General features: G+C 30.7%; 1 protein-coding gene and 1 long non-coding RNA gene across 3 annotated transcripts in view; one reads left to right on the top strand and one right to left on the bottom strand.

Moving 5' to 3' along the window:
• The window catches only part of LOC143235307 (uncharacterized), a 42,318-nt gene extending 40,929 nt beyond the window's left edge, over positions 1-1,389 (top strand). The window contains exon 3 of the long non-coding RNA XR_013019016.1: positions 1,254-1,389. This is a non-coding gene — a long non-coding RNA (uncharacterized LOC143235307). The remainder of the gene's footprint in view (positions 1-1,253) is intronic.
• LOC143235301 (uncharacterized) lies at positions 239-11,568 on the bottom strand. Of its 2 annotated transcripts, none has more exons than XM_076473331.1 (6): positions 11,528-11,568; positions 2,466-2,810; positions 1,801-1,932; positions 1,541-1,679; positions 1,247-1,379; positions 239-740 (listed from the first exon to the last, which is right to left on the bottom strand). In XM_076473331.1, the coding sequence occupies exons 2-6, from the start codon at positions 2,484-2,486 to the stop codon at positions 503-505; spliced, it is 663 nt and encodes a 220-aa protein (XP_076329446.1). In that variant the 5' UTR covers positions 2,487-2,810; positions 11,528-11,568; the 3' UTR covers positions 239-502. The 2 variants fall into 2 exon arrangements, with proteins under 2 accessions (XP_076329446.1, XP_076329447.1); XM_076473332.1 differs by having other exon boundaries at positions 2,466-2,770; positions 11,528-11,545.
• Positions 11,569-13,812: the final 2,244 nt, after the last annotated feature.

Below are 13,812 nucleotides of genomic sequence, written 5' to 3'. Positions count from 1 at the left end.
AAATATTATAGTAATTTGTTAAGGTTATACAACTATATTTAGACTGTATATTGACACAAAAACAGTATTTGTTTTCAAAGTATTGAGCAGATACATACTTTACAAATTTCACGTTTTGGAAGTGTACTGTGTAATTAGTCTGAACAGATCACATATGTACATGAACATCTATAATGAAAAGGTATAAAAATGTACCTGCACAAGCTGGACATCAACAACCTTGCAAGTAGATGTATCCATCAGAGAATAGCTGCCACATTTTGCACAATGTCCAGGTGAACAGCAATGTGCATCACCAGCTAAGGATATGTCACCAGATGATCTCAGTTCCTGAAGCAACTTTTTTTGGACAGTGGATCAAACAGAACTGACTGCTGAAAAAAGATAGCATTTCTGCATTCTGTAAAAGTAGAAGCTGAAAATACTGTCACACCAACAGACTTGAAGCAGTTCAAGAACTTAAGTGTGGTACAACCACTAAAATATACTGCAGAAGCTAGCTTCAGGTTTCTTTGGGCATAGTATCATGTTTTGGCTGACTTTCACAAATTCTATTATGTCCAATGGAGCAATACTGTTCAAATGTCACCATAGTTCCAGTGATCTGCTTGACTGTAGCAACACAACCTTGTCCACACACAACACACAGGGACAACAAAGCTCTCAAGCAGCTCTCAAAGACTATAAACTTTCTCTCTCTCTTGTTGTTGTGGGCTTCCCATTCCAGCTCTGCATCTTCTCTGAAATAAGTATTAAGTAAGGAATGACAGAAAATTTAAGGCAAGTGGTTATCAATATTATAAGTGTTGCAGCTTTATAGACTCAAGATGTTGACTGCTATTCTACAAACTATGTGTAACTTGAATATACTAACAAAAAATAGGCTCAAGAGAAGAATAAACTCAAATCCACTCATAACAAAAATGAAAAGGTCCCAAATAAAGATGTTTTCCTGGATAAATCAAATAAAGAAGGGTTGGGTTTGGGAGGGTGCAATAGAAAAACAAAATAAAAACATACAAACTCCTGACATACTGGTGGTTCATATACCAGAATAATTTTTTTTCTCATTTGTTGTATTCACTTTATACATTTACTTTTAATTATCAGTCCTCCTGGTACCTCCTGGTTAATATGGTAATGTATTTTTTTTTTGTCAAGTATATTAATCTAAAAATACATAATAAAATGATTTGAAGTGCATTCTGAATAAACATTTAGATAACATAATTAAGAAATTTCATACTCCTCAGTCTCACTGTCTTCATCCATTGTCCAGTCAGGATCAGCACCTTCATCATCACTCATATGAACATCATCAGTATCATCAGCATCTGTAACTTGTGATACAGAGGACTTCTTAGCAGCAGGTGATGATTCTGAAAAATTAGTGAAAGAATTACATGTATATGAACAATGTACTGTTTACCAGCAATAGTTTATAATAAATAATCAAAATAATACTAACAAGACTAATATGACTATTGAATATTGTTAAATCATGAATGAAAATTTCATATTCATATTCAAACTAACCTACCAGTACCACAAGCAAAATCTACTGTTGGAAGATTTCCTGTCTGGGTAGCTACAGTCTTCAAGCCAGATGGGAATACCTGTACACCTCTGGAAACAGAATACCAGCCAGTCTGTGTCCCTCTTGGGATACTTGGAATAGGCTAAAACAAAAGGTTTTTATTTAGGTATTGAAATAATAACATTCTTTCACAGTTAGATTCAAATTATACATCAATTATTGAAACATATGAATGTCTAATCTAACAATCATGATGTACTTACAAGAGTCTGAACAGACACACTCTGAAATGAGTCAGCTCTAGAGTCTTGGCAGTCATCATCAGGAGTGGGCTGAATCACAACTTCCTCTACAGAAGTAAGCACTGTGTCATCAGCAGCACTTTCCTCTAAAAGCTGAAGAAATAAGATTATATATTAAAAGAACACGCTTTATGAGGTTTATGAGATTTACATTTAATATGACAATGTCAAAGTACTCTGTTAAGATTAATTTTATTATGATGAGTTATGGAAATATGTTATGGAGTTTATATTTGATTTTTTACAAGTCTACAATTGTTTTTTTTAAATACATATCATATACCTGATCACTTCAACACGTTCAAGACAGAGTCTTATTTCAATTTATCTTGAAATGTTAAATTTGAGAAATGGAATTTTTCAAACTTTTCCATATTTATAAATGATACAAAAACATCTACAGAATGATCTATCAGCTTTTAAACTTGGAATATACTCTATTTGGGATAGATTTGTCCATGTCTAGCCTAGGAAATCTAGGTTTCACTGACTTTCAGGTACCACAAATGCAAAACACGCTAATGTATGTGAAATGTGTATGTCTAGTTACATTCTTCAAAAACTTGTACTTTTTAAATTATTATATTATACTAGTTATTTTTTATCACTTTATACTGCACACATACCTTTAAGTTTGTTTTTTTCATGATGGCAAGGGATGGCTTCAGAGGGGTAGAACCTGTATGCTGCAGGCTGAAATCAGTCCTCAGCTCTACAGGAGGAAAGATGGTGGGGAGGATCCTGTCTATTGCCGATGGTTTTTTCAGTTTCAACCTGCCTGGCTTGATACCCACGGAATCCAAAACAGTAGGATCCAACACAAAACATGAGTGTTCAAGTGATTTTGACAAAGCTTTGCATGGTGTGAAGGAGTCCAGTTCTTCCTATTGACCATCCGCACCCACTGTCATCAACTTGATGGCTCCTTTTCCTTGCACGGAAACGAAAAGAAGCTTTTCCCCAAAGCTGAACTGTTTTCACAACCATAAGCAATGCAGTAAACCATGTTATCATAAAACAAAAATAAAGTAGCAATATTAAGACAAAAAATAGTTTCACAAAGTATGTAATCTGAAAAAAGCACTGATAGATTTACATAAAACACCAGCACTGAAAGGAACAAAATGGTCTGCGCACAATGAAGCGTGTTTGGCAACTATTACATCATAGTTGTAAAACATCACGGAAACAGCGAAGTGACAGAGAGGAACTTAAGTTCGAGGACCCGCATATTTAGTTTCATTTTTTACTCAAAAACTAAAGTGTTTAAAAATATGGCAACCACACAGGAATTATACCTAACCAAAGTACAGTTTTTTAAGGCAATTATTAAATTTGTTGAAAATTCACCTTTAATAAAAACTACCTCTATTTTCTTTATCTATCGATTTGATTATCATTGTACTGATATGACATTCGATGAGGTTCTCATTGTTTTGTCATATTCGTAATGGTAGAATTTGTATCAATATGTGTGGATTTGATATTTATTTAAATGCTACAATTCATAGTGAAAACTGAATGATAAAATTAAATCAACCTTCATTAATGTATACATTGAACAAGTATACCATATTTATCAATTAAACTTTTAATTTCTAGAGAAGGTATCATGATTTTAAACAAATTGTTTAAATTTAGAGCTAATAACTCAATGTGACTGGATGATGAAAATCACCATAATATATGACATGTACATTCCAATACTAAAATTTAATATCACTCTTACACATTTCATAGCATGAGACACAATAAATCTTCGGTACTCGACATAAATATTGATTAGCCCAAGCAAACTGGATTTGTAGTTTCTAGCTTAAGTTTTTTAAATAATTATACAGGTTAATGGTTATAATTCATTCCTAACTTTTAAACATGAATTTCATAAATGCAATGAAAGTCTTCTACTTAAAAAGTATTTAGATTAATGTGATATTAGCTTGGGAAGTAAGAATTAAAAATAACAATTGATATGACAGCATCAAATGCATGCAGGTGACAACAAGAAATTGTTAATCTATATCTGTAAAAACGGCTCATTTGGGTTGAAAAAAATTTTTTTACATAAAGGAGTGAACAACATTTCAACCTTTTTCGGTCATTGTCAGATTCACAAAGAAAGAAAGAGGTAACTGACTGGTAGCTGACCACACATTTGAAAAAGGAGAGTATGAATGTAGAGGATGTGATTACATTTTGAATGTATAATTTTATATTATTTATTTTATTTTTAATCTATATTCCACGGTATTACGATAATGTTATTAACATTGTTTTATAGAGTAAAATTATTATCACATATTTAAAAGAAATTTCACTAGTCCTGTAAGTATACATGTGTTGTGAATAATTGAATTACACCCAAAAGATAATGTCGGCTAACATTAAATGTCAATTCCTTATTTGCTGTGGTATGTTGGTGTGGAAAAAGAGTGTGGCCAAAAAACAAATGACAGACAGTATCACTAAAAATAATGAAGTCAAAAGTGTTTTCCAAACTGAGAGCCACACTTAGAGTATCCATAACAATTACACAGCAAATATACATTTATTAGCTAAACAGGCCATGTAATTTGTTTTACCAATATTGTACCACAAATTTAACAAAAAATGCACCTGTCTAATAAATAAAAACTTGCAAATTTATCACATACTTTGAATTTTGCATAAAGCTAAATCGGGACTCTCTGATTACTTAAACCAAATTTTAATGTGATAGACTAAAAGGATAGTTGTTAGTCATTAACAGCTGTTACCAAACCAAATTCAGGGATTTGATCAGAACTCGTTTATAAGATCCATTGGTCTTAAGTGCTGAGTGGTTTGTTTTGTTTTTTTACCATAACAGGTCCATAGTCTGGTACACCACTTTATACATTCAACACAGCCTATTCATGTTGTTACTAAAATACAGATTAATCATGCCTATCTACATATAAAGTAACTGTAGTGAAAATAAGTTGTACCAAATGTTAACAAAACACAGTCAAAAGAAATCTTATCTAGACAAGCTGTACATCATTCTCACAAATCTTTGATAATGACACATCTGAGTTTTAAAGTTTATAACAATTAGGCCCATTATAATAAATCTGCTCATTAGACCTTTAACTTATTGTCTCTAACTAATTTACTATTTATCACTTAAAAGGAAAACCTAAGTTACTTTTAATATTTTCCATTTGTCCCACAGTGGGACAGCAGTACGTCTATACATTTGGACTACTAAAATCAAAGCCTTCATTAACCATGGTGGGTACAACAGATAGACTGATGTAGATTTGAGATTACTAAAAAAATCTTTTTACTCAATGATATTAATAATGAGAAGAAAAAAATCAACAAAAAGACAAGAAATCAGGTCTGAGACGGCTGTATCAAGTGCACGTGACTGATGACAAGAAACTATTAATTTAATTTCCATGTCATTACCATAATCAGGTCTGAGATGGCTGTATCAAGTGCACGTGACTGATGAAAAGAAACTATTAATTTAATTTCCATGTCATTACCATAATCAGGTCTGAGACGGCTGTATCAAGTGCACGTGACTGATGACAAGAAACTATTAATTTAATTTCCATGTCATTACCATAATCAGGTCTGAGATGGCTGTAACAAGTGCATGTGACTGATGACAAGAAACTATTAATTTAATTTCCATGTCATTACCATAATCAGGTCTGAGATGGCTGTAACAAGTGCATGTGACTGATGACAAGAAACTATTAATTTAATTTCCATGTCATTACCATAATCAGGTCTGAGATGGCTGTATCAAGTGCACGTGACTGATGACAAGAAACTATTAATTTAATTTCCATGTCATTACCGTAATCAGGTCTGAGACGGCTGTATCAAGTGCATGTGACTGATGACAAGAAACTATTAATTTCCATGTTATTACCATATGGGAAATTATTACTACTGTTTTAGAGTGAATAAACTAGCATAACATATATTAAATATCCTGCTTGGCTCTGTAAAGTACTGGTCTACTTTGCATAATAAGCCTGCAATCCTAGAGCTAATGTTGGTTATGATCAAGTGTCACTTTCTTACTTGTCATGATTTGTTGGTGTGTATTGATAAAACCTCATGTTATCTAATCAAAAACATGTTAGATGTGGAAAAAGGTATCTTGTATAGCCTACCTTCATGTTCCAAACTGAATGAGTTTTGCTGCACTTTTGTTTTTACATGGAAGGTATTTTTCATTAGATGTATATAAAAATGCTAAGACTATTTAAATGCTAACATTTTTATGTCTTATTCTATTTGCAAACAAAACAGATAGGAAAAGTGTAAGAATAGTAGTTTATTTATATTACACATAGTTCAATATATTGGACTAACACACAATAAAACCTATTTAGTTTGACACAATAACTACTTATTTCAACATATTTAAAGTGAAACGTTACATATGGATATCCTACTAAAATGAAGTTTTTTGGTTAGTCACTTGGACCTGTACTGCACTGAGAATATTTATAGGAAATAATGGGTACTGAAGAGTGAGAAAAACAAAATAAATAAAATAAAATAAAATAATTGTCATTTTATGAAACTAGACTAAAAAATATAACTGATACATGTCCTAAAAAAGCAATCAATCTAAATAATGTTACCATCTCCAATGCTACTATTGAATGTAACAGCATACCTTGAAATAAAATATTTCTGAAATTGTGCTATCTCTTCTATTCACATTATTGGAAGGAATGCAAAATGTGAGCAATTGTGATCTGAGTATCATTAAGGCTACATATCATAAGATCAGTTACTTGTACAAAAACTCAATAAACAAGGAAGTTGGCCAAGTTAGAGCCACATTATAACAACTTCTCTTTCTGAAACCTATGGAAACTCAACAGACAAACAACAGAACGAATAACCTAGAAAATGTTGTTGTGATGATACTTCCAATCTAACTACCAGTTGGTGGGAAGTTTTGCATCAGTGATTGTTTGGTTGGTGTTTGACGGTGTAAAACAACAAGGCTATGTGCACCAAACAGTTGATGAAAAAGTGAATCAACCTTTATAAAATACAGAAATTGTTTCATTTATTTTTGGAAGCAAAACAATTCCCTGAAAAACATTAAAAAAGATAAAAATTGTGCATGCTAAAATATGGTTTCCAGTTGTTTTTTGTTGAAATCTCAAGAAAAGATAAAACTTAAATGGAATTATAAAGACTAATAGCCTATAAAAAGGCTATAAAAAGATAAAACTTAAATGGAATTAGAAAGGCTAATAGCCTATAAAAAGCTAAAAACAAAGTCAAGGTCAACAGTGTTACCAATGACACCACCCAAAATCAATAGTAAATTGTGAGCTTAAGCATTTCTAAAATGGTGCTACCACTACAAGTCGTGATCATGGTACAACAGTAAAATGCAGAGTTTTGTGACATGAGTGCTATAAATGTCACACAACGGTGGGTTAAAAGGCTGTGACAAATGCAGGGCTTTGTGAGGATAATTTCCTCCTTATAATCCCTGTGGAAAATAAACAGCCAAAGAGGAACAGTAAGTTTGATCTGGAAAACCTTGTTGTAATGTTCTTTACCTCACGTTAACTATTAACTGGTGGGAAGTTTGGCAACAGAAGATGGCTGCTGCAGTGTCAGCAAGCTCATAATTGTGATAAAAGTTGATAATTGTGTCAATAATGAAAGCTAGGTCAGCTTTATTAAATATCCAAGAAAACTGGTATATGAACTTACATTAACAACTAAACATGGGCAAATGAAATTAACATCTATTCAACAAGGGAAGAAAATATATGCAACAAAAATATCAAAACTTTGTGTGTTCCTCATAAAACCTTGTAACACTTTATTATGGTTTATAAGAGTTTTGTAGACAAAGAATAACATTACTCTAATTATGTCTTTCTATGAAAAATGTTATTTATTTATTGTGATTATTTACACTCAAACTGTTAAAATAACTTGAGTGCAAAGTAATTGTCATTTTAAGTACAAAAATACTTTTCTTCAACTTATATTTCTATATCTCATTTGCATAACATCTTCACATGAATATCAAAAGTTTTTAAGGTAAATTTTTATATTTTAATATTAATTTTCTTTACCATATAACTAACTCTTGCTATTATTATAATTGCAATGAAATTATTAATATTAGCAAGTAATAACAAGGTACTTTGTATCTTTTAGTAGAATATCTCTAAACAAGTTATTTTGCTTATATTCATAGTCTTGGGTATTTTCCTTTTAACAAATATTTTAATTTTTAATGTTCTATTTTCTTTCCTTGTCCCACTTATTATTTATCTGAAAGAAAGGTAGAGGTCCCATCATTTTCATGTAATGAAAATAAATTTTGAATGTAATACAATACATACCCAGGAAACAATTTAAAAATAGAGCAGACAGCAATGGTTAAAATTATATATTGAAACAAAACAAACATATATACAAATGGTTCTACACTATAGGTTATTATAGGTGTATATACAGCACTAAATAACTGTTTGTTTCTTGTCACACAGACTGGTACAGTTACTTAAGAAAACAATTGATAAAATTTTCTTATCTGCTCTATTATTGCAATACAGATTGTGATCATTCCATTTTTAAAACTGCCACAATAAGCTCTTTATCACAAAAATAAAAATAATGTAGTCTTGAACTAAATAATCTTTCAATGTAAATTTACACTGAGAGAAATCTAGAACACTTCAAGCAATGCTATATATCCTGATGCAAAATCTTAACTTAAAACAATGAGAAGAACTCAGAAAGTTCTATTAACATGAGGGAACAATGTAACATAAGTGTAACAGAATGTATCATTCATAAAATACTACACAACTGAACTTGCCATAAACTCTCATCACTAAAAATAACTAAATATGACACTTGCAGCTATAAACTATATAAATCATAACTTCCACTTGAACCTTAAACAGTCTTGTATATTTAACAGCTACTTGTGATTATGACATGGCTTCACCTTGTTCAGAAAAAGAACAATAAAGTGGTTGTGGATTTGAGATTTAAGCATCTCTATAGACATTTACTTTTGTACAAGGAAGGAACTATACTAATTTTAAAGACTAAATATGAATTACAGGTGAGCATCACTTGGCTTGATTGAAAGTTCCAACAACCTTTCCATCAGCCACAATATGTCCTCTACAATCCACTATGATAATATAAGAAACTTGTAACAGCTCACACACACTGACATGAAGGCAAGACTTTTAAAACATTCATTTGCTAAACCTGTGTTTTCTGCAGAAGTATTATAGCCTTTTTCAGTGATATTAAAACAGATTTTCATAACTCAATTATCAGTTTATGTGCTTCACAGAAGATCAATGTGGAATTGCTGGCAACTTAAAAAACAAATATGGTGAATGAATGATAATTCTTTTACTAGACACAGCAATTATTTAACCAGTTACAAAATATGCTCATTATAAGTGAAACTGGTTGAAGACTTTTATACAAAAAAACAAGTTTCTAACAATTTGTAAATGTGGCAATTGTCAGAAGAGACCTATCACATGAAATGAATGAAAATTTAATCCCCTAACTATGGGTGGGTCAAAGTGGTGATTTCATAGCTTTCCAGAAATTCAAATTAAATAATTTTATTCATATTATGTATGAAGAAACATAGCATCAAAATGTGGTTATATAAATCAAAACTTAAAATTATACAAACATTTTATAAGAAAATGAAAGATCCTCAATCTTCCCTAGTATGTGAACAGAAACATTTGATTTTTCAGTGTTTTTTCTCCTCTAATTTATTTATTTTCCATCTATGAAGTAAGAAATTAATATAAATTACTCACTCTAATATAGGTATTAATCACACAAAGCATAATTTTTTATGACTGTCAATTTTATTTGTTTACAGAGTCATAAACTAGAAACTGAGACCTACTTTCTACACCTAGGTTTAGAGTAGTATGTTGTTAGTACAAAATAGACTTAAAAAGTAACAGAAAAAAAAACAAAAAACAAGGCACAGGTAAGTAATATATTTCTTTTTCTCTCATTTTGTTTATTGCTATAAATGTCACTAAAATTAGGTCATTTAATTGTGGTAACTTTTGTGATGATATTTTGTGTTTGACATGGTTCAAATGTCAATAAAAAATAAAGTTAGATATAAACAGATGTATATTATTAAAGCTTTAAATTGTTTTGGATAAACAACTGTTGTTTCCTGATACAATAAGCATTAAATCTAGTATGACAAAAATGTAATTAATTTATTCTGTTATTTTCTATGATGTTGGAACAGTAAGTCAAATTGATCAAGCCTGTATAAGAGTTAAGGTAGAAAACAGTACAGATAAAATACAACATTTTATTTAAACCACTTTTGCTTTTTTTTAAGGATTACACAATCTTAACGTTTAAATTATCAAGTGAAAAAATCAGTTCACACAAAGAAGTGTCCAATATTTTATGCCATATATACACACAAACTCATTGAAACATTTCTATACAAAATATTTGATTAAAAGTTTATATTTCTTTGCCTACAAAGGTTTTAAATATTTACAAAAAGACTGTCTCATCTTATGATGATACAGAAAAAATATTAAATGCTATATTATGGAAAGTATGGTGGTCATAAATTAGCTACTCAAGCCCACCAACAAAGGGCTAAAAGTAAAAGACAAGGTGAATGGAAACAGTGAGCATAATAAGCTCACTGATTAATTAATTAGTAAACATCATTAATCAAACAACTATAACTTAAACCATCCAGACAGAACTGAAACAAAATGAACCATAAAGTGGTAAGTAAACCTTGCCATCTGGTAACAAAAGATAATCCATGAACACAAAGGTAAGTGGCAAGAGTTATACTTGTAGCCCAGGTAACATTACAAAATATTATTAAGGAAAAACTCTGGTAAAACAATTACACAGTTCACTTGTATACCAGTGACTCCCCCAACATATTTCTTCAACTGTTACATACTTCATGCAGTAGAAAAATGAAATGGGTAATCATGATGTTCATCCCAAGTCAAGATGACAAATATAGTCCCTGTAGAGTTATGTACAACTAAACAGTGAAACAGTACTGGTAAACCATCACTCTGGTACATTAAATGGATTGTGGAATTCAGAATGAAACATTAAGGCTTTACAATGAAGCCTTTTATTGTAGACATTTTGCTGGAGATCTGTAGTTGTGGACTAAAATAATGTAGTGGTGCTCCAGATTAGGTTTAATAAAGTGTAAAAAACCACTATAAATATTATTTCGGATTAAACACAGAATAAGATTTTATAATTAGGTTTTATAACGAGAAGAAAAGTACAAAGTTTAGGTTCAATTTTATATTATAAGCCTGGTTTGTATAAGTAACCAGTATAAAGTATACAGTAAGTTTTATGGAAACATTAACAATGAAACAACCCTGGACTAGCACTTGTAGAAAAAAATACTTGTAAAAATGGCTTGTTTGGGTTGAGATTTTTTTTTAATGTAAAAAAAATATATATATCAACCCAAACGAGCCGTTTTTACATATAATGCAACAAACGTTCAGTGAATTTCTTCAGCTTGTGTGCATAACCATGTAATAACCAGCCCACCTTAACAAAAGTTTGGAGAGACACAATTACAGTCACATAATCTCTTTAATAACACAATAATGTAAAAGTTTAATCTCCAATTTACCTCAGTTTTTTCTTTTCCTCCATCACAGTTATCTTCTTTCTCTGTAAGCAGAAATACAAACAACATAGATTTCTGTTTAACAAGACTCAACATAACTTAGCCATTGAAAAAACACAAATAAGATTTTAACAGTGTACTTAGGTGAAGAAGCTGCTTCTATAATTCCTTATGTAACATCTTGGTTCATATAAAAGTATCAACTTTCAGTAAAGTAGCTGAAAAATCTCAGAGGAGAACAATAGTAATTAAGTAAAGAGTACATATACTTCTAGTGTTGAAATACAGATTTTAGAAAACTGATACCTTCTAGTAAATTAATGCATGCAAGAACACAAGAAGAAAAGAGACAGAAGGACACCAGATGGCAAGCACATTGCAAAAGAAACAGTAAGAAAGTAAAACAGTGTGGAAATTAAGCAATATGGTGTGCTCCTTCTTATGGAACTATTAGAAAAATCACTTCAGGATAGATGTAATGTCAGTAATGTCTCAAAATGAGATGCTGATGTGGTAAACCAGCCACAACTTCTATCCACCAACAGAAGGCATTACTCTCCAATGGAGTACCAGTATAGACGATGGAATACATCCATAAGAACTGCAGAAATTAATATCTACTTCATTGATAAATAAAGCTGCCTAAACACAGAGTTTTGTGCAACAACAGATAACGTAGATTTTCATTTTCAACAATTGTAAATGATCTTAAAAGTCAATGATTTTTTTAGCTTGAAAAAAATACAAAAAATTGGGAATTCTTGAACTTAAAATTTAAGTTAAAATTCTCATTACATAATACTGAATTATTTAGCTTTAGCATCATCATAACATATCAAACTACCCTAATAATGATAACTAACAAAGTACATTCTGAAAAAGTTCTTCACTTTTCAAAAACTTATACCAGCTCACAAAAATGCTATGAAAGTATTTGTTTTACTCCAAAATGTTCCACATTTCATGTAAGAAGTAACCTTTGCTGTAATGCAAATCATTTATACACTGTTGGCAACTTATCATGTGGGAATGTGGAAAGTTTTCAGTACTACAATGGTAACTCCCTGATTCTAATAGAAGTACAACAAAAACTTCATTTTATGAAGACAAGTAGAGACTGATATATATCTGACCTAGATAACTACAGTAATATAAAAAGTTTTAATGTTGCAAAAAGTATCAAAACAAGAAATTCAAAAGTAACAAACTTTTCTATGCCCTGCACCCATAAAAAATTTTAATATGTTTTTGCACCCCTCACAGTAATTATTTATTTAAGAATAAAGGTGAAGGTGGCCAAAACAAATGTTATCTTGCACCCCCTGGAATGCTATCTCGCACCCCTGGTTGAGAACCACTGACCAAGATACTTAGAATTTAATAAATACTATCCCTTCTTCAGCAAATCACTCTATGTTATGTCAAGCCAAAGTAGACAAAATGTTTTTAAATATTAAATATCTCAGTTTTGTGATTATCACTTTCTTCTTTCAATATGTTTTGTACACATTAAAACTTTCTATATTATTACACCTATTTAGATTATATATCTGTGATTCCTACTTGTCTTTATAAAATTTAAAACTTTTAACTACAATTGTTTTTTACATTTTTTAATCTATATTTTTGTGGACCAGCAATACAAAGTGTGGACAATACTGAATTCTTCAAATCAATTTTAAGGACTACCACATTATCTAAACTACTGTATTTCTGTTTACATCTACATTAGGCATTTTTTATTTGTTACTTATTGTTACTTTATGTAACAGTTATGTATATAACAGATCCTCTCTAAATCCATTGATACACTGTCTGATCAAAATAAGTGGATCAATGAGTTCCAACAAAGCATCTACGAGTTTCCACAGTCAGATAATGAATAAGACCTCAGTTAAAGAAGGAGAAGCTTAAAAAACAGATAACTCATGTGGAAAGTGGTTAAATGTAGAACTGCAAATATGTATGGTGCAAGAACTTTACTAACACTATTTAATGGATTAATTCTTCATTTCAGTTTGTAGAACACTCACTTCATGTGTCTCATGTTTAACCCTAATCACAGAATCAGATCAAAGTTCATGCAACCAAGACTAAAGTAATCAAGAAAATACAACCTAATTTTACTGATACACAATCTTGGATCAGAAAACATAATAATCCAGAAACAAAAACTGCTAAATTAAAAGTGAAAATTTAATCTATTTATGTGGGAAAATTGTATATACTTACTAGTTATCGTGAAATGAAAGTTTGGGAAGAATAGAAAATATTTATATTCTATATAT

Source organism: Tachypleus tridentatus, chromosome 12 (genome assembly GCF_004210375.1).
Source record: "Tachypleus tridentatus isolate NWPU-2018 chromosome 12, ASM421037v1, whole genome shotgun sequence".
Classification (NCBI taxonomy): domain Eukaryota; kingdom Metazoa; phylum Arthropoda; class Merostomata; order Xiphosura; family Limulidae; genus Tachypleus; species Tachypleus tridentatus.
Note: the sequence above shows the minus strand (reverse complement) of the source record. Positions and strands in the feature narration are given on the sequence as shown.

Bases quoted from the DNA above. Each gene is read 5' to 3' on its own strand.
- LOC143235301 (XM_076473331.1), bottom strand. From the start codon at position 2,486: ATGAAAAAAACAAACTTAAAG. The intron at 1,680-1,800 runs GTAAGTACATCA...CTTTTGTTTTAG, and splicing joins GTGTGTCTGTTCAGACTCTT to CCTATTCCAAGTATCCCAAG. The intron at 741-1,246 runs GTATGAAATTTC...TACTTATTTCAG, and splicing joins GAAGACAGTGAGACTGAGGA to AGAAGATGCAGAGCTGGAAT.